At 40.0% G+C, this 21,547-nt stretch overlaps 1 protein-coding gene across 1 annotated transcript in view; it reads right to left on the bottom strand.

Moving 5' to 3' along the window:
* The window catches only part of TAF1B (TATA-box binding protein associated factor, RNA polymerase I subunit B), a 49,375-nt gene extending 34,228 nt beyond the window's left edge, over positions 1-15,147 (bottom strand). Inside the window, exons 1-8 of the mRNA XM_059835346.1 lie at positions 15,130-15,147; positions 14,092-14,190; positions 13,509-13,596; positions 11,633-11,730; positions 11,244-11,339; positions 10,502-10,631; positions 7,063-7,219; positions 441-540 (exon numbers count right to left, since the gene is read on the bottom strand). Coding sequence (XP_059691329.1) covers positions 441-540; positions 7,063-7,219; positions 10,502-10,631; positions 11,244-11,339; positions 11,633-11,730; positions 13,509-13,596; positions 14,092-14,190; positions 15,130-15,147 — 786 coding nt within the window. The remainder of the gene's footprint in view (positions 1-440; positions 541-7,062; positions 7,220-10,501; positions 10,632-11,243; positions 11,340-11,632; positions 11,731-13,508; positions 13,597-14,091; positions 14,191-15,129) is intronic.
* Positions 15,148-21,547: the final 6,400 nt, after the last annotated feature.

The raw sequence follows: 21,547 nt of genomic DNA, 5'->3' as shown, positions 1-21,547 counted from the left end.
TGATGTATTTCAACCAGTACAGCAAGAAACAGAACAAGAGATAGCATCTAAACCATATTTTATGAAAATAATACAGTACTACAAATAAGAGATATTTTAAATAAGCACCAAAAAGGATAATATATTGCCCTTAGACGTGAAGCCAAATCCTATTTCTGAGTGTTCCAAAAGCAGTTCTGAATACCTTTTTCTCCACAAGTACTTACTGATTTTCTTTTAACTTAAGTAATCAGCTTAATAAGACTGGTTAAAGATTAAAGCACTCCGAGTCACAGAGTGCACTGGTTTCTGCACAGGCTCCAATAATGCGAAACATGAACTCTACAATGTAAGAACAGATTTAATCAATTTATTGGTACAGTGACCAAAAAAATTAAAATGCTACAAGATAACTAGGTTTTGGTCTTTTTTTTAATCTTTCCCTTTAAGAAAAAAATTACCTCTACACAAAAGATCTTAAGATCAAGGCCACATAACTTCATCTTCTCCGGAAAATGCTGAAAAACATTCAAATACGGAATATGACCTTCAACAACAAACCTGCATAAAAAAAAATGAAGACCAAATCAAAATAGTATTTTGTATGACAAATGGCATAAGTTTATTCTAAAATCAATATACGAATCAACTTCTGATTTGAAATAACATCAATATTATACTGCCTAAGCAATTCTGTCTGAAGTTACACACCCCTAAATGCTCCATAGGACAACAACTAGTTCAATCATTTAACAGGCCTTTAAGTTCGAGCTCAGATACGATTAACAAATGATAATGTTATGGCAGTAAGCTTACAATCAAAACGCTGATATAGAGTTTGTTCTGCATTCTTCAGCTGCTGCATTTCTGAAACTGCTTTAAGACTTCTTTGAATGGTATGGTTTTTTTTTTTTTTTTTCAAAAATTCTAAAGCTTTAGGTAAATTTTACTTTTGAAACACACACTTTCTGCTGGAGGAGTTTGAGTCAGGTAATGAGGTAGGGAGGAAAGTCACAGAATGATGAGCAGATACACAGAACTGAAACTCCATTAATTACATCTGTATTCTGATTTTTTTTTAAAAAAGTGTTATTTGGGTATGAATAGAAATGATTTTGTATACTAATAAACACAAAATAATTTATTTTTTTATTTGCACCCAAATAATGCATTTTTTGTTAAAAACTGGCTTTGGTAAGTGTTGGCAGTATTAATTTGGGATTTTTCTTGACTTTTTCATTCACACATATATATATATATATAAAAAAAAGATGGGACTTAGAAACAGCTACCAATAAAAAGCCATCACCACACCAAACGCCTGCTCTTATCTAACATCTTAGCTGACATTCACACCAGGCAAAGCAAGCACTGAACAAACATGGATCCTCATAAGGGAACCGACATTACTCTCATTCCAGATTAAAGCATATTAGTGGTCTCCCACAGCACTAAGCTAGAACTGCCTTCCCATCTCTTCTTCTCCAAAACAACTTTGTTAAAAGAGTACATTAAACTGGAATAAGTTAACATTTCAAACAGAGAAGACCCTGTTCTTTTAATGTTAGAGATTTGAAAACAATTTTCTCTCCTGCCAGCTGTGTCATTTCCACCGTATCTCTCTGATCTTGCTACGTAGATTAGTAACTTCTTGGTCTACGAACTCTGCAGGTCCCTCCGGGGTTCCTACAGTGGTTGTAAGGCTGGGCTCTGCATCTGCTCCCAATATGGGGCAGTATCTAAACACTTCAATCGCTAGCTGGATCCAATCCCCCAAGCTGAAACACCGAGTTCCTGATAAAGCACAGCAATCTGCCACTTGAATTCAAAATGCATCTGGAGGGGGAAAAAAAAGAAAAAGAACAAAAAAAATAAGGCAGAACAACATCTTCACAGACACAGCAGCCACTGTTGGGGAGGATTTGCCTCCCTCCCGAGCCTACGGCAATTCACAAACTCACCTTCCCTCTCCGAGTCCAATGCTCTAATCACCACTTGTTGCATGTTATGTAGTGTATACCTATTGTAGTTGACTAAAATTCTGTTTAAAGGCTAGTTACTGAAAAGTTTACAGTTACATCCTAATTTTTTAAAAAACATTAACTGAATTTTCAGTTTAATTAAAAACTGAATTCAAACCAGGATTAGAATGAAAAGTGCATTTCTTAATCAAAACTCTCTCTCAGTTAGAATTAACCCATCATTTATAATGATTTCTGAAAAATAACAGCAATCTGAAAAATCACATTGCCCAATACTTTTTATTCTGAAGCTCTGCGTATTAGTCTCTTAAACAAAGAGGTAAAAGTCAGTGCACAATCCTTTCTAATCAAATTGTGATGTACATTTTGCTAACAAAATTTCAGTAGCTTTCCTCAACCCGTGTAAATAGCATTTCCCCAGCCCGAGTGGAGATGCGCACTGGTCCACATACTCAGTGAGGTTATCATCCAAAACCAGCACCAGCTGCTTGTCCTTGCCATCCCGCCTGATCTGCTGAGCAGCTTGTACAACAGCTCCTTAGTTCATTTTAGTCAAGGTCAGCTGCACCAGATTGAAGAACTTAAACTTGAGGGATGGTTTCACAAAATGCATTGAGCCAACGTAAAAGCTCAACATAACTAGTCATAATTCCCTCCTCCTAGTCTGGCTGTGTGCTCCTGTTGCTTATCATCCTCGTCCACAAATGTAACTCAAAACAGCAGCAAAAGACTACCCATTACCCTGTTGCCAGAAAGAAAGGTTTCTTTCCCATCATCTAACAAACTGAGGAGGCTCACAGATGGCTCCAGCAAGTGCAAGAGTTGGCAGAGGGAAGGGGATGCATCACACAGGCAGGAGGAGAGAAGAAAAGGGAAGCAAGACCTTCCTCTTTCAGCAACAGCGACCCATTACTGTCTCAGCTGATGATAAGCTTTGGCTGACACACGTTAAGGTGCAATCACACCATTAGCTGTCAGATCTGAAGAGCTGGTACCAAGACAGCAAGAGCAGCAACCTCCTGAGCCAGCACAACAACAGCTGGAAGAGGACAAACAATCAAGACCTTCCTTGGGGTGTGGTGTAGTGGTGATTGCAGCCAAACCACCCTAACAGCTTGCTGCCTCTGAAATGGGAAATCCCACCCTCCCTTCAGACCTCTGCCACACACTCCTCCCTGCTGACAAAAGCACTTGGGTGACTTCTCAGACAGAGGATTACATTGAGAAGTAGTGTTCTGTTTTCCAGGGTTTGATTTCAACCAGACAGATTTCCAGACTCAGCTGACTGCAGGAACATTACTGCCAGACCAAGGCAGAAAGGGACTACAGTGAAGCAAATTAACCTGCACTAAAAAGTCCAGTGAAACTTTCTTTTGCAAAATTAGTTTTCTGCAGATCTACTTCTTTCAACTAATATATATCATAAACTGAATGAATGCTAGTACGCAGGGCAAGAGAAAGAGCAGGAATATTTACGCAGGACCACAGCAACAGAAACTCAGATCAGCTTAAACTTATGCTAGAACCACATCCTCATGCTGCAAGAGACAGCAATGTCTATCAAAATAGTTTTTTTTTTTTTAAAAAAAGAAGTTTTCACTAACTTGGCTGTACCAAGTCAAAGCACTGCAACTGTTTAAAAAATAATGACATCTTCCCTATCTGGAAATTACTGTCTCCATACAAAAGAATGCTCTCCTCTCTCAGGTTAAGAGTTGTTTTTAAGTTCTAAAAATACATGAAACAGCATAAATACCCTGTTATGAATACAATGTGCTGATGATTCAGGGTTTTAACACTTACTCCAAAAGCCCAAATTTGGAATAGCACGTCAGAACAGTTTCTTCCACTGCTTTTCCAAACCTTTAGTTTAACAGGCAGATGATCAAAACACTTGTAAGACTATGTTGTATCAGTGAAGTGCTTGAAAACTTGACTGGCAGATACCGTACACAGTCCACATTCTTTTAATTACAGCAGCAGCATACATTAGTAAGGTCTAAATATGAAAAAAATCCTAGGTACTCTGCAGGCTACAAGGAAATGATGCATCTGTTAAAGCCACACAGTAATGCCACAAACTGATGACAAGTTTAGTCTTGCCAGCACAACTAGGTATAACCTAATTTGAAAGGCATTAGTTCTCCGAATCTTCAAGTCTAGCATCTTGAAACAAGATGCTTTTTCCACAAGCCAATAATTTTATTATTTAGATAAATAATATACAGCATATGGAGTATTGTGAGACTATTCACAATGAAAAAGGATTTAATGTGCTGCATAGACTTGAGTAGAAGGTTCATAAAAATGTTATTTTTAAACCAAAATGTCCCTCTGAGAGGAGGTAATTGTGTTTTTCTGCTAAGTGTGTCAAGTAGAAAGGAGGAGTGTATTTTTGGTGTTGCAAATCCTTTAAAAGCTGGCAGATTGCCCTACCATGGTGCCTAAGCATGTATCACAAGGGAGGAGCGATAGTCAGCTGACTTCAGAGCAGGGAGAAAACCAAACTGAGGAAAAAACAAGGCAGAACTTTAAGCACAACTGAAATTCAGGTGGTTTAAATAAAACAATTTGCCTATGAAGATTTAAAGGGTAATACTGGATATTTAATGTTTCCTCTGCATAGTTTTCATCTCTGGTCTGTCACTATTTTGATCTGTGTGTATCTTAACGCATGCAAAAATATTAACATTGTCTGATTTTTTTTAAACTTAAATATTCAGAAGTTAGAAAACAAGAGTTTTATGATAGTCCATGCAATTTAAAATTCTTTCCCCTTCTTCATCAACCTTGTGAAAGGCAAAGACCTTAAGGGTAGGGAGGGAAGCATGATAATGTAATTATGGTCTTACATAACTATCGTATCATTGTAAAACTTTGCAACACAAATTACATTCTTTTAAACATCACTTTCTGCATTTAATTCAGTTCATATGTTCAGTCATGGAATCATTTTGACTTACCCACTGTTAAAAGTATTAAATCCATAAATTGTATCTAATTAAATGATATCTTCTCATTCAAACCACCTTATTTCAATTTCCAATTATTAGTTTCTGATTATGCCTTTCTATGCTATATTTGGTACTTGATTTTTTTTTCCTCTCCTTTCCCAGCTTTTTTTGCTGTTTTCATGTTTCCTCTAAATCCTTTCAAGCAAATATGCTCAGCTCTTAAGGATCTCGGTACAAAGGATATTCTCCAAGTTCTGAATCATTTTCATGGATCTTTTCTGTAGTCACCAATTTTTAAAGTACCCAATACAACAATATACCATTAATATGCAAACAACACAATCTACCTTTCCTCTTAATGGTTGACTTTGACAGTTTGGGTTTTTATAAACCACACCATCATACTAAGACAGGAACTTGTGAGGATGTGTTTGCCTCGTATGACCCCACATGCTTTCCAGAAACAGTTTCCAAGATACAGTAACCCAAGAATAGATATTTAATTATTAATTTTTCTCTCCAAACAGGATGGGCTAAGCAAGAATTCTTCACTGTGAACCATTTGCTCCATCCCAGTAATTGTAATTTATTACTTGGATTTTTGCCATATACAAACATTATCAGACAGAATTTATAGATTTATTTTCTAATCATCGACAAAAATACAGAGTACACTACAGTAGTTCTGATTCCTACAGAATTTTGTATCCACTCAATAAATATTTCTGTATTGAATTCTGAATACTGTGGCATTTTGCTGAACATTTTACAAGCATCTTTTATGCAACAACAGCATACACACAGTTACACAAATATGCAATGCTTTGCACAATTCTGATCAATGAAGGCAACAGGTGCCCCCTAAAGTTAAATCAAAGGGTTAAACATTGTTTTGCATAGAAATAAATCAGCTAGTATTAATTACTGTACTTCTAGACATACAAACCTCCCCTTTTTAAAAAGTACTTGCAAAAGAGCGTTCTTCAATACCCATCCTTCTGGGAAAGCTTGTACAAAGCTAGAAAACTGCAGGTGGAAGATTGGCACTCCAGGGGGGGAGAGGCCATGATGGAAGATCAGGCTCTGGATTAAGCTTCCCTTGCATTCATCACACTTTCAGCAGCAACAATAAGTTATATGCACCACAGGTGGGGGATGATGTACTCATGGCCTTGTCTTTTACCTCACAGGTTATATATTTGAGAAATAAAAATTAAAGAACTGAAATCTACTGTATCAACTGAATTTTTAATCAGTTCTTCCTTTATTTTGTCCAAGTTTGCAATTTGAATTGCCAACGTACAGTTACATTAGTCTTTCGATTCCTTAAATTTTGGCAAAGTAACATTTTTTTCCTCATCTTTTTAGAAATACCCAGTATTTCAACACTTGTTAAAAAGGAGTATCGGTATACAAAAGGTCTTCTAAGGAAAATCTAAGAATTTCTGAATTTAAACTATTGGGCCTGATTTAAAATATTTATTGCTAACAAGAAGAAGTTGAATTATTTTTCATTCCGTAAGTAAATAAGAAATGTGTTCACAGCTGGAACTGCATTGTCAGCAATAGTCTTGACAGTCTCCATTTTGCATCAAACCCTATTATTGGAACATTTTATTTCTACTATATTAAAAGCTGTATTATTGTGAACTCTGAAAATTACAGATACAAAGGTAAGATGACAAAAAAGGACTTCCTATATTAATTTCTGTGCCCAACTCCATTAGCTACCTTTCAGATCACAATATACTGCTGGTATTGTTTGTATGATGACACTGATGTAAGTCCTGGAGAATGTTTACTCATTTAATTCTGGCATGCTGACAACAGCAATAATAGCAAAAGTGTGACCATACACACCTCCAATGAGTCTTAAGAAATTTTGAAGGAGAAGGATAAAAAACTTCATTAGCTCCAAAATCTTCTCCCTTTCAGGTCTTTGAGATTCATTGCAAGCAACAGAGGAGAATGTTCTTCAAAAGCAGCAGCACAAATTGTTGTCAAAGATACAACTAAATATAAAGAACTTCTAGAGAAATTCTCACTATTACTGAGCAAATTAGTAAGAGGGCAATAGTACAGATCTAATTTTAAAAAAATGTATTCTTTATAAAAGCAACAAATATTTCACTAGATACTATTCATACCTTAATAGATCAGATAGTGTCATTGGTTCTCTCAACCAGAGTAATGCCATGTAACAAAATGAAAGGGTCATTGGCATCGTCATCCTCAGTTTCTCCTTTTGGTTCTTCATTAAATACAAGCTACCATCTACCGATCCAGAGCACACAGAGGTGCTTTCTTGGGTTTATGTTAAAAACAGAAAAGAAAAAAAAGTAATTTATATGACAGACACACGATCCATGGTATACAGAAAACAAGATAAAGGAACGTACAAGGACCCTTGTTCAGCAACTAGTAACATTTTGAAATTATTACTTTGAGTAGTTTGGTAGTTTGTGTACTTTTCTGCTAAACAGCTTAACTCTAATTTACTCGTCTACCACAATATGAGATGACAACCTGTTTCATAGACTGCTACTTCACTTTAAGACGCTGAATCATATGAAGAGACAAAACTCAAGCTGGTACCCATCAAAACAGACCTTTTGTTGGGAACTACACTTAAACCTGGAGTTCTAGAAAGACATTAACTCCTATACAATGTATAATTAACAGTACTTATGAGCTGGAAATACTATTTTCCATTTGAGAAATAAGGTAACAGTGGGGAAACAAGGGAAAATTCCACGTGCTTAAATCAATGCCTCAGAGTTGGGGATTACAACACAGAGTTTTAAACTTCAGCACGGTCAGGACTTCGACAAGAACATAATTTATATGGCAGAAATTTTACTGAGGTTAAGGTATGTATCCATCTGCCATACAATCTTTAACTGTGGAAACACAAGTATTCTTTTAAAAAAACGTGTCTCCATTCAGTGAAAAAAACCCCATGTTTAGAACAAAAATGTAGCAAATGGTAAAGAAGGTGGGGGGAAGGAAACAACCAGTAACATACAACCAAACCTCCTTACTGAGATGAATCACTGAAAACTAAGAGAAGCAGCAATGAGAAATTTAATTTAGCAGAGTGATTTATGAGTTAAGAACCTTTTCAGCAGTGAAACCTGGGAGTTCAGGGAAGGAGGAAGAGAAAAAGAAAAGCCTCTCTTCCCTACATCATGACCCAGCTAGGATGGATGAACATGTTTTGTGTTTAAAGCACACACTGCACAAAATACCAGCATCAATTCTGTAGAGATTTTCTCACTGTGTTTCCCCACAGACTGTTCACCTGTTCAGACAGGAACAGCGAGGGCTGGATCCACAGCTCCCCAGCTGGGAGCTGCAGGGCCACGGCAAGCAGCCTGCAAAAAACAGTTTAAAACTTCAGAGAGCTTGGCAGCTCCATGTTTATGCTGGTAGGTGATAGCCAAGCCTGTAAGGTGACAGCGGTCAGCGGTAGAGGTCCAGTGCCCACTGACACACAATACGAAGACAGACACTGCAAATACTGTGTTCCTGAGCCAGAACTGGTCTTTGATGCCACCTACCGGCTCCTAACACGGCGGCCAGTAGCACTGCGGACACAGCAACAGGTTAAAAGAACCATCTCAAATACACACCTCGCACAGACTAAAGCAAGGTCTAGATGAGAGCGTCCTACGAAGTCTATCACAAAGTCTATCACATAAAAGCGCGTCAGAGAACAAAAGCAGGAACATCAGTTAATCCTTTTAGTCAACAGTTCACCTTTTACATGGATACTGGTGCTTAAAGGCAGCTTCACGACTGAAGCTTCATTATTAATTTCACATTCAACTCAATTTAAAATAATCCTCATTATATTTGTGGCCTTAATAATGGCACACGATTTTTTATTTCTTCCAGCTTATGCAAGGCATGACAACACACAGTTACACACATCTAATAATGTAAGAGTTTAATAGGCTTCTTTAGCAATATCTCAGTGCTATGCTCAGTGGAATTTGCTCTTAACCCTACACAAAAATAACAAAAAATAAAATGCTTGCTGGTTGGACAAGCCTTTTAAGAAAAAAAGGGTGTTGAGGTTTCCAGTCTATAGCAGTAACAGCTCAGTAAAAACAGCACAGAAAAGGAAACCTATGAATCTTCACAAGAATTTATTATTGACTAGAACACATTTAGTATTACTTGAGTTAAATTTCAATATACAAAACAATTTCTATGTTTGTTTGATTTCATTTCACCAAAATATACCTTCAGTGTCACTGAACTCTTAATTAATTTCAAGTGCTTTTAGTGAAATCCATATGGCTACTTAAAGCTGAATTCAATTTCTGAAACAACAGACCAAGAACACGTTAAGTTATGGCCTATCTTAAGACTATGTAGCTGTTCTAAAACCCTAAGAAACATAACTATAAAAGGCACAAGTACCGAGGAAGAAAGGAGTGCCTCTAGACATCAGAAAGGGGAAGAAAATTGAATGTAATATTTTCACTAGAAATTTTTCACTCAATTCTTTCCTCTTCATATAATATATATTTGTGTAACACCCAAAATCTGCTACATGTACAAACATACAGTGACTCTACCTGAAAATATTGTCATTTTAGTATACAAGGATGAAAGGTACTTGCATTATATTCACAAAAATTTGTGTCACCATTTTTGCACTTTTTTTCCCCCTCTCTAATTCTGTTTGGATTTTAAAAAATTTCTTAATTTTTTTAATTGCTGCAGATCAAGTTTCTCGTTCTGTTACCATTTCTGGACTTTACAAAATAAAGATAAAAACATGAAAGAACAAGAAGTTTAAAATGCAAGCAAAAGCTATCAAATGTGCCTTAAAATGTATTTTCAGTATCAGACACTGCAGCATTGTCTGGCATTACACTTGCCCAGTAGCACCAAGCACTCCAATTTTTTATAACATTTTTTAATTAAAATCTTTAGCATTCTGTAAATATTTTCAAATTGATATTGTGAACAGAAAGAAGAAACTGATGGAATGCTAAAAGAAGATTTTTGATAGAAGTTGTTATAGGGAAAGTAGTAAAAAGAATGCAGAGACAAAAGATACAGGAGTACCAAAAAACCTGTAAGGAAAAAAATTAGAAAGCTGAGTATATCTATGGGATAGGAAAAAAAAAAAATACTCTCCCCCCCCAAAAGAACAAACTCATGTTTTTTAACATCAAAGTCACAACTGACAGCTCTGCAATTAGGTAAACAAGTGCTTATCCTTTAAAGCTGCTGTGTTTGTGAGCATCTATCTTTGCAGATATAATAGCAATTTTTTCCCACTCCAAACAGGAGGCATGGAGCAAACTTGTTATAAAATAGAACTTCCACGTGCATTTCCCATTGTATTTCCAGGTCCTGTTCAACTTTTATCTCTTTGGGTGGGGTTTGGGGGCGGAAGTCTTCTGTTTCTCGTAGAATATGAAGTAGTCTAGTGGCAAACAGGACTAAAAACTTTACACTTTCCAACCAGCTCCTCCAATTCATTGTACATGAATACACTTTATATATATTTATATTAAAAAAACTATACAAAAATGGTTTCCAGACAGTTCAGTTCATTGCTCCTACCTGAGACCCTGCTAGTTGATGAGGCAAAGCTGCAATCAGTTTGTAGATCCCCCTCACTTTCAGAGAGAGACAAGTGAAGAAGGCTAGGTCTCTCTGGTTCACTGTCCACATCAGTACTGCTATCGCATACCTGGTTTATGTAAATAAGTCATTGTATTACCTACTGTTAGTTACTGTTTCAATCTGAAGAAACCAAATAAAGCATGACAGATGCAAGATCAACAGTAAATGAAGTTTAAACCCAAATTGTTCATGTTTTTACTTTCTCTGTGAATCACCAGTATGTAAAGAAACCCTGCAAAAGAAGTATTTTAAAAGGATTTTTCAAGATAAAAAGTCTTTTAGTGATTACATTACATTTCAATCTGCTACAATGACCAGAAAGTTGGCAATACATAGAATCAAAGCTTAATGAAATAATTAACTTCAAGAGAGCAGGCAGGAAAGGATGGTAGTTGATGATGCATTTTGTATTGTAATTTCTGCTCTGTCTACTGACTATCTATGCCAAGACAAAGCAATATTTTTAAACAAGCAGTTTTCCATACTCAGAGAATTATTTGTCTCTCAAAATGGGAAAAAACCCAAACAACAAAATGGACACATGGAACCCTGTTTAGATGACATCCTTCATACTGAAGTGACATTAATACAAGCTAGATATGTAGCTTCAACAAAGTTTTCCGTTATTGCTTTTTAAAAAGATACCCAACATCTCATGGGATTTGAGCTTTTCACTTACTGATAATGCTTTGACAGTTTCCCCAGCTGGTCTGTTGCAATATGCCTGTTTGCTCTTCTGAAGATAACGCCTCCAAAAATTGCACAGAATTTCATCCTGATGAATACAAATGGACACTGATTAGTGCAAAGTTCACAAGATCATTAATTGCTAAGAGAATAGAGCATGATTTCCAACTCAGGAGTCTGACTAATGTTCCAGCTCTAATTTTACTAACTGTGATTTGTTAACTATGTTTTAAAATTACCAGAGAAAAAAGGTTTATTTTCATATGCTCAATGTTTTTAAACAGGGAGTTGTTCAATTCACTTTAAAAATTACAGTCCTTTTACGTAACACCCCCTGTTACACACTGACAGCGTGTAGAACTCACACTGACATCTACATACCTTCATTTGTGGACATACTCCTAGTGCTTCCAAAGCTTCAGCTTGTTTCTTGAGCACAAGCTGAAAGCCTTCACAAACATACCATTCACAGCCTCCATCTAAGTAAAAAAAAAAGTGTGGTTTTTTTGTTTGTGTTGTTTTGGGTTTTTTTTAACCTTATGCACACTTATTTCCATGTCACGTTCTGTTATCTTGGTATCAGGACAGACACATGTCTCTATATTAAATAATTTCAGATCCTAGAGCATAGACAACCTACGCTGAATACTCCATTAACTTCCATTTATTCACAGTCTTAATCAAGAAGACAAGCTACTGAACAAGAGCTGTTCTCCACACATTTCCCAAGAATAACACATTTCACTGTAATTTCTAGTGTGGCAATCTAGTGGAGAGTTGTTAAGTGATCAGTTTTAAAATAACTGAGAACCTGTCATTAAAAAATGAAATACGATCCTTTCTTTCCCATCCCCAGCACAGAAAACTGGAACCCATTACAGTGGTGAGTCAGGCAAAAAACAAGCAATGTCACCATGTTCTTCACCATTCTCTCCCACAGAATCATACACATTTAAATGAAAGAAACTTTCTCAGATATTCAGAGCTTCTAGCAAATCTCAGCACAACATGAATTTCATAAAGAATGGGCCTTCTACAATCTGTTCATTATTCCCTCAGATTTCATTACATTTACTTTTCGCCCTTACCACTCTGTATTTACAACTCCTTTTCTACAGCCTTTTGGTCTTAGAAATTTTCTCTCCATTTCTCAACTTCCTTTTCATTTGCTCCACACCTGTTCTTCATTATTTTTCCTTCCAATCACATCTTGCATCTCACCATCTGCCCTGCTTTAATGATGTTGGCTTTAACTGTTAACCACAGATACAGCTTACTCCTATGAATGCAGGAAAATAAGTCGCCATAGAGTAACGTAACTGCGCTCACAGAAGGGATTGTATGAAGCCAAGGATTTCTTTCTTAAGAAGCTTGAGGGATTGCTAATGACCTTCCTAACAGGAGAAATAAAAAGCATGAAGTGATACACAGCGCAGACTCTAGGAGCAATACAGGATAAAGACAAGCAGAGGTGTAAAGGTTGTTCCCCTTTTCACTCCTCCCTTCACTTCCCACAATTGTTCTTTTCAAAGGAATGTAGTAATCCACTGCCACCGCAGTAGAGCGAAGATAGGTCAGTGTATCAGAGACAAATATAACCCCACACTTCATTTAGCATTGTAACACATTTTTGCTTTTTGAAAGTGGCCACAACAGTAGAACATCTATCCATCACAGTATACATACACAGCTCCAGCAGCAGCCTCAACATAACATCCTTACGGCACATATCATCATACATAATGACTACTATTCTTCTGAATCATGAAATTAAAAGTATAGCAGTGACTCTGGATGAAATATGTAATATTGGTTTAGCTATTATAACTGCATGAAATCTCCTCCATGTAGGTTTGAGTGTAGGTTATAGGTAGTAACTGTAATGCAAGCCAGACTGACGTTCTAAGAGCTGGACCACTGTCACATCTCTTTTATGAAGACAGACAACTTTTCTGGTTTTGTGATAGTCATCACAAGGCAGGAACAAAGGCATCACCACATCTGAATGCATGCCACCAGTATCTTCAGTGAGTATTAGCTTCCACAAATCAAAGTGGCAGTTAAGTAATATGTAGTTCTGTTCAATGCAAAAAAACCCCACCACCAGGCTCACAGAGGTCACCTGTGGCTCAGGAAGTCACCAAAGGTGACCGCTTAAGGTACTGACAGCATTTGGGGGGTGTATTTTGTTCCTGTTCTTACAGTCCTGTTCTTACAGCCACTCCTATGCAAAATACAGAGGGAAACTCATACATACCAATTTTTTCCTGCTTTCTTAAACCTTTGGAGATTGTCTGGATTCTTGTATTAGAAAGACAATCAGTCCTTACAACTTCTCTAGTTCTCTGCAAAACAGAAATATATCTTAGCAAGAAAAAAAGCCAGGCCTAACTTGTATAAATTGTCCCATCATAAAACATAATGGAGGAACTTGTTCAAATTTCCTAAACTAAAGGGAGACAGAACATTCTGAACTTTTCTATCAGAAATTGCAAAAATAGAGGATTACTATCCTGGGCATAGAGGTGACGTGCATCAGAGTTTGCCTACATTGGTACTGTACTAAAGTGCAGCAATACCCAGGTAATACCTCTAAGGTATCTAGACAGCATGCTGACACTACAGCCACAGCAACACAGCGTCTTAAAATGACTAGTTTTAAATTTTGTGATTTGAAGGAACATTAGTTTTAAACAGTGTCAAGTAAAGCATGAAAAAGGAAGAATCACAATACTGCCTTCAACTCCTAATGCCAAGTAGGAAATCTAACATTTTCTTAATATAAAACCAAGAAACAATAAAAATAAACCTTTTCCAAGGCCAGCAGCTTAGCTTTTTACCTCAGTAACATTGTGGCAAGATCTGCAATAAAATCTGCCTCCATCAGTGAGACCCCAGTTCACTTCTGAACATTGGGCACAGCGTTCATTAAAATCTCTCTAAAAGGGGAAAAAAAAAAAAAGTTTCACATGTGTTCAGGTAAAACAAATGGTACTATTACTAGGCTACCGCACAGCTTTTGAGATTATTCGTAGAGGAGAATATTTATGCCCTTTATGTTAGCTCTGGTTGATAACAAGTAATCACAGCATTTGCTATCAGTCGTAGATAACTGTGAACAAATAATTTTAGTTGGCAAGCATCAGCTTTTGTGTATGAGAACATTAGTACAAGGGGAATAATAATGCGCACCTAGCACACGTGAGATGGCTTGAAAGAAACCACCCATCAGAAACGGAAGCAGAGACGGAACGTAGAGAGTGGGAGACGAAAGTAAAAATAAATTTCTAGGACAGTGAAGAAACACGTGCAGTGGAAGAAAGCCTGCACAAGCCGGCGAAGAGACGTGCCGGGAGAAAGGGAGACTTCCCGGAGAAACCGGAGGAGGAAGGAGAAAAGAGGGAAACCCTCAGGTTAAAATAAAGCGTTTTTCAGAAGCGCCCCACACGAGCGTGCGGAGGGCGGGCAGCTCCCTTCGGGCCGGGGGGGACGGCTGGCGGCACACCCGCGGCCCCGCACCGGCCGGGACAAAGCACCCGCCGCCGCCAGCTGCCAAGCACCGACCCCGCGGCCACCGCGCCCAGGGGCCGGGCAGGGCCTTCGCCCGCCGCATCCAGGCCCCGGCCGTGCCCGGCGGGCGGGGCGGGGCAGGCCCGGGCCGGGCCGGGGCAGTCAGCGCCCAGCGGCGCCTTCGCTCTCCCGCCGGCGACCGCCGAGCGCCGCCGGACCCCCCCACCCCCCAGCCCGCAGCCGCTGAACGCCCGGCAGGGAAGCGCCACCCACGCGGCCGCAGCCGCCGCGCTCCGCCAGCTCCCTCCGGCCCAGCGAAACCAGCCGCCCCCACCGTTCCCTGCGCCGCGGAGCCGCCCGGCCCCCACCGTGGCCTCCTCGTCCATGCCGGCAGCCGCCCCGGGGCCCACACCATGGCAACCGCGCCGAGCGCCGGCACTGCGGGCCGGCCTGGAAACGGCAGCCCTGGCACTTGCGTTCCGCGCCCGCCGCGGCGCCGGGCGCCTCTGGCCTGGCTGCCTTTGTCAGGCCTGTCCGCGGCTGGGAGACCGCCATCTCCCGCCCTACCGGCTGCTCCGGGCGCCCCTGGGTCCCGCCCCGTCCCCCCATCTCCCCTCGCCGGCGAGCCCTCGGCGGTGCGGCTGGAAGGCGCTGAGGGACCTCTGCGCTCCGGCGCTGCTTGGGGTGGCGACAGGCCCACCGCGGTGGCCACAGGGCCCGCCGGGCCCGGGGGGAGAGCAAGGCACCGGGGGGGCACGGGGCCCTTCCTCTCAGAGGGGACATGGGTGCGTCCCCGCTGAGGCGGCACGGGGTGCTTCACCTCTGAGGGGATGTGGGATGCTTAACTGGGGGAACGTGGGTGCTTCACCTGTTGAGGGGGCATGGGTGCTTCACTTCAGAGGGGACGTTGTGAACTTCACTGAGGGGATAGGGGTGCTTCACCTCTCAGGGGACATGGAGCGCTTTACTGAGGGGACGTGGGTGCTTCTCCACAGCGGTGTCCCGGGGACTGGAGGGGATACATGCCCCTGCAGGCCCAGCCCACCGCCATGTCTCTGCGCTGAGCTCCTGCGTCCTCACCTTCCCTTCGCCCTGGCCGGCTACACGTGGTGGGTGACTGCTGAGGCTGTGCTGAAGCTGTTGGAAGGGGGACTGCTACCGCCTGTACAAAAGGAGGCCACAAGAACTCATTTAACTATGTAAAGTGTTTGGAGATCCTTGAATGAGGGGAACTATGATTTGAAATTCGCTTTCAATTAAAAAAAAACCCCAAACCTCCAGATCTTGATGTAGGTCTCTAATTTCTTGCGCACTAATAATAATGTTTAAAGACGTCTAAACACTGAGATCTGTTACTGCAATGAATTTGCCCACAAAATTGGAGAACAGGTTTAGGCCCCTTAAAAAAAAAAAAAGTTCACTAAGTGAAAGCATGGGAAAAAATTAAAGCTAAAATATACATAGAAAGAGGTGAGGCTGCCTTGACAGCTGTGGTTACATTGATGTTGGAGGATATGTACAGAGCTAGAGGGGAACTGTTGATGTTCAAGAAAAAAAGTTATTACTCATACCAGCTGTGATCTTTTTTCAGTGTGGGATGAACATTTGTAACACCCATTAAAGAGAATTACACATATAATTCCTGACATGTTAAAAAGGTGATTGTCAACCTCACAGAAATGTAGCTAATACTTTGATGAAACAGATCCTACTCGTGATTTTAATTTCCATATTTTTTGTTTGTGGAAATACTGTTCTGGGAAAGTAAGGCCATTTCATGAGACGGAAAGAGTTTGATCTTTTTGTAATGAATTTCTAAGATGAAATACTACCTTGAAAAAACATCAGGGTAGCTGTATCTGTGATAAGCCAGGAAGAGTTGTGTTCCAGTTCAGAAGATAAGGCATTGTTCCTACTTGAGAGTGGTGTTTGTGACTTGACGCTGTGAGCAGGCAGTGGGCCTGCTCAGTGGATTTAATGAAATTGAAGAACTTGTTTAAATTAAGCATGGAAGTGACTGCTTTGATGAGGCAGGACCGCAGAGTTAGGACTTCTGTTTTCTAATTACAGCTGGTCAAAAAAAAAAAGTTAAACAAAGTGTAATCACAGGACTCTGCCAGTTTGTCAAAACCAGAACACTTCCTATTCAATGGCAGCAGTTGAAGATAAGCACGACAAGAAGAAAAGGATGAGTGACTGCATGGGGAACTATATTGGTGTAATTCTGGGCATACTGGCGTAACGTGCCAGTAAAGTTTTTGAACAGCAAGCACTTACTCTCTGCTTTTAGGCAAGCCACGCTGCTTTTCTGAGCTGCATTTTCCACGCAGGTGAAACAGAGATATGAAAAGCTACCTGACTTTGGAAGGGAAGTTGTACAAAGACTACTAGTGATATTAGTATTTACTTACTAGTATCCAGACTCTATATAAATGCAAAGCTTCTATTGGTATTTCTTAAGACCATCAACTAATTAGTGCAGACTAGTAATCTAGTAGCAAAAAATCAAAGCATAATAGGGGTAGCAAGTCTTATATCTATTTCTTAAATATTTTTTGAAATGACATGTATAAAACCGGTTTTTCAGCATATAAAATTAAGGGTAACCTTTGTCCCTAATTACAAGTTACCCAAGCATACTGATAGGGGTATGATAATTTCAAAGCCAGGAGACAGACTGTCTTCCTGCTTCGGCTCACTTTTCTAATTAAGATCATTATGCATAGTAGTCAGATTGATTCAAGGCTTAGATAAATAATACGTCCTGTTGTTTCCATTGATTTGAAATTTTAATGAACTGGGTTCCAGTGCTGATACGACATTTCTGGCTCTTGACTGCAGACTTTCTACATGTGAAAACGTAAAAACTACATATTGGACTGAAAGACGTGTCCCTTGGCCTATCCTTCGGGATATTGCTCATGAAATTGTGCTGGCTCCAGGATACAAACTTCTGTAGCAGACATTCTCCCGTTGTCAAACACCTACTACAAAGAGTCAGAGCAGAAAGGGAACCTCAACTGCTCTAAAGATTGTGCAGATCAACACGGGGCAGATCTACCAGATTCAACTTTATAGAAAATATACATAGTTATTAGTGCCCACAATTTGATTTTTGCACCATCTCTCCATGGAAGAACTCGTGTTTAAAGACAGACAGAAAACAAAAGAGAAATTAGGGAAACAAGAAGCAGATGGCTTCACTCTAACTGATCTTTAAAAGAGACCACACTATAGAAAGGGTCAAGGGGAAAAGCTGTGCCAAGGAGGAGTGTGGTGGAGGCAAAGGCGCGGAGAGACAGTTGTGCAAGACGTCGGCAGGAGAAGGGACAAAGGTGGGAACAGCAGTGAAGCGTAGGGGTTGTAGCAAGCTCTGCAGGGAGGATAACTAGGGAGGGGCTGAGATCAGCGGAGCTTTGAAGGAAGCGACAAGAAGAATGAATTTAACGTTACAGCTTGGGCACACCCAGCATTGCCTTACGATAGTTAGTGTTTATTATGCAGCTTCAGCTCTCAAATTTTATTTTTCAAATACATTTCTAGCCCTGCTGTGGAAAACCTCAAACATCCAAAACAACAGAAAGCAGATAACGTTTTTTCCCAAAGTTTACTCAGGTTTTCTTAAGCCGTTCTTAGGATGTGAGCAGCATGAAGTTGAATTTTTGACTACCAAAAGCAGCAATACTGCACCCAGGAGGGAGGGCAGACTTATCCAGCCTTATGCCCTGAGTATGAGGTTCGCACCATCAGCTTCTGCTTTGCACGTATGCTGCAGCCCAGCCCATCTCACAGAGGTACATCGCGGTGCCACAGTCTCACTCCAGTTTCACATGTGACTCTCCATGTCACAGAGAGCTGGTGATCATCTGCAATCATTTAATCAGGGGTGTTTGGAGACACAGACCACAGGGGAGGACCTCACATTCAGATGAGCTGCTCTAGGAGGTAAAACTCTTTGGGTTCAACCTCCTCATGTGATCTGAAGCCATGGTAACGTGTGGTCAGCAAGGAAGTGATTTGGGACATCTGCCTGGGGATGCTGAAGTCCTGGCTGGAGACAAGTAAAGGCCTCATTGGGGGTCCTCACCTTCAAAGGCAGGATCACTTTCCTGAGGGGCACCAAGCTGCTAGCTCTCTGTCCATACTCATAGAGGTTGCACCCCTCAGTACCTGGTGACTATGTTAACCTGATCCTAAGGGGAGATACAGAGTAGGGGAAGGACACTTCTAGGAGAGAAGGTGATCTTAGCAGCCACAAAGGAACGGAGCAGGCAGTGGGTGTTTGAGTGTCCCATTTCACATTCCAGGCTGTATAATGCCTTTATTTTCTCCTTTTTCAGATTTTATTGATCAGCTAACATGAAACGTTCCTTCAAATTGTAATACTTTAATAGTGTCAGACTTTGACTAGTTTCCAGCTTTACTGAAAGAAAAATACACAGCATACTGAAGGGGATCTTGGGTTCCACTATAGCCTTGTGTGTCCGTAGAGCCCTGAAGAGCATTCTCAAGATCATTCTCGGATGTGCTTAATCCACAAACACAGTGGTATTTTTAAAGGAATCGAGAGCCACCTTGTGGAGCTGGGATTCATGAAGGGGCTCCAAATAATACTGCTGGGAACAGCTACTTACTGCTAGGAATTCAGATCCAACGGGATCCTGGACGTTGTTAATCTAGTAAACATGCACATGTCTGCGCATATTCAGTGAGTGCACAGTACACAGCTCCTCTGCTGATCAAAACCGGGCAGCAAAGAAATATACTTGTGGGCAGTGGCAGACGGGAATGTAAGACTCATGGAAAAATGCAGAAAGCAGCAGAATCAAGGAAGGAAAGTAATGTACTCATTATGTCCTACACGGCCTTGGTGGGGGAGTGGGTGGGGTGTTGTTCACGGGGCATTTTTCACTGTATAATTAACTTAAGTCCTCAAAAGTGCTGTTAAGTTTTGGAATCATTATGTGTAGGTTCCTGTCACAGGCTTATTTTCTCCTGCAGTCATTCATTAACATCGAGAATTAGGATTGCCAGAGCCCGAATACTGGCTCATGCTGCATACCCAGAGAAATAGCAAAGATGGGATCACTGATGGACATAATCCATAATCAGAAGTATTCACCAGTCATTGTTCCTGCATAGAAGTAAAGAGCAGTCGTGGTTCTGAGGTTGCAATAGGGGCTATAAAATGGTTCTGTTACCATTTCTCTCCCATCATTTCTCATTATGAACTCTGAGCTGCTTGTCAGTACCAATACGTGGATACCAGCACATGGTCTCAGCAAAACAAGAGGAAAGGTGTTTGATTTTTTCAGTACCTTAATGCAGCGGCAACTTTATCTTCAGCACATATTGTCATTACATGATGTCTTAAAAAAGTAATTTAATATAAGCACAAATTTTAAAAGTCTCTCTAAGTGGTAAACCTTAAATATCTAAAGAAGCTCATACAAAAAAGAAGGGACTGTGATGCTGGCATCATTCTCTAGGTGCTAGAGAAGCCATTGCTGAGGTAAATGGCTGGTAATCCACTGGTAATCAGTCTGGTTATTGAATCATGACATAACCAAGTCCAGAGCAGGACTTGAACACTGAACAGTCCTACATGCTTTTACCCATCTTCTAGTGAGCCAAGTTTCAGCTCCAGAAGCTTTTTTAATTAGTAACACACTAGCAGAGATCTCAGTTAAATTAAATTTCAAAAAAGATGCCACTTTCAAAATCCTTTTTAGCCAAATAGTCATTAATGTCCCAAAATATGCTACAAAGCAAAAAGCAACTCATTCTTTTTAGGTCAAGTCTTAACAAACAAGCCCAACATATCCTTTATGCTTAATAGAGTTTAGTTTCCCCTTTTGTTCAAACATTGTTTTGGTAAAGAGGAGATATCTGTTGGTATCCTTAATGGTCGCTTCAGACTGGTTTAATTTTTCCCACAGTAATTTAAACGTAACCACACATAAGATGACATGTGGTAGTAGGAGAAAATTCAGAAAAAATCACAAGAAGGCTATGGCAAGGAACCAACAACTTCTATTCTGGTTTCGAAAAATGGAAATCTCAAAAAAGCCTGCACCTTTTCCTATCATACTTCATTCCATCATGCTTCCAAGAGGCCAGCGTGCATGGATCTATAGAGCACTGGGAGCAGGTTTCCAATGATTGTTCCAAAAAAACCATGATAGATGATTCCACGTTAGAATACATAGAGGTGAGGGAGAGCCAAATGTAAAAGAAATAGAAATGAGCAGACCCCTATTTTCAGAACGTTCCCAAGCTTTGGACTCAAGTCTGCACTTCCCAAGTTGTCTCTGTCAAAAGGAGAACACAGCAGCATTCAGGAGAATCCAGAAGAACCAGTAGGATCACCCTGGCCAGGATGCTGTACTCTTCAAAACCGATGTGCTTGTTCAGGGTTACAAAGGATGTTTGATAAATGCCGTTCTAAACTAGACATGGTCCTGGCAAAGTGAATGTTCTGCAAAGAAAATTAAACTGAGAATAATATTTAATATACCTTCAAAATAAAGAGAGAATTTCCCTTTCTCAGTTTCTATTCCCCACCCCCAAGACACATCTTTTATGATAGTTTTTATTGTAAATACTTATGCAGGATTGTAGAGTTTAAAAGGAGAGTTTAGAAACATATATTTTCTGATCTAACTACAACATTAAAAAAAATTGCAATTAAAGTTCTAGGACCGCCTGCAGTTCACAAACTATTTTTTAAACGGGGGGCTATAAAAAGTAGTTGTGATTGCTATTATAATAATAAAAATGAAAATA

Source organism: Gavia stellata, chromosome 2 (genome assembly GCF_030936135.1).
Source record: "Gavia stellata isolate bGavSte3 chromosome 2, bGavSte3.hap2, whole genome shotgun sequence".
Lineage (NCBI taxonomy): Eukaryota > Metazoa > Chordata > Aves > Gaviiformes > Gaviidae > Gavia > Gavia stellata.
Note: the sequence above shows the minus strand (reverse complement) of the source record. Positions and strands in the feature narration are given on the sequence as shown.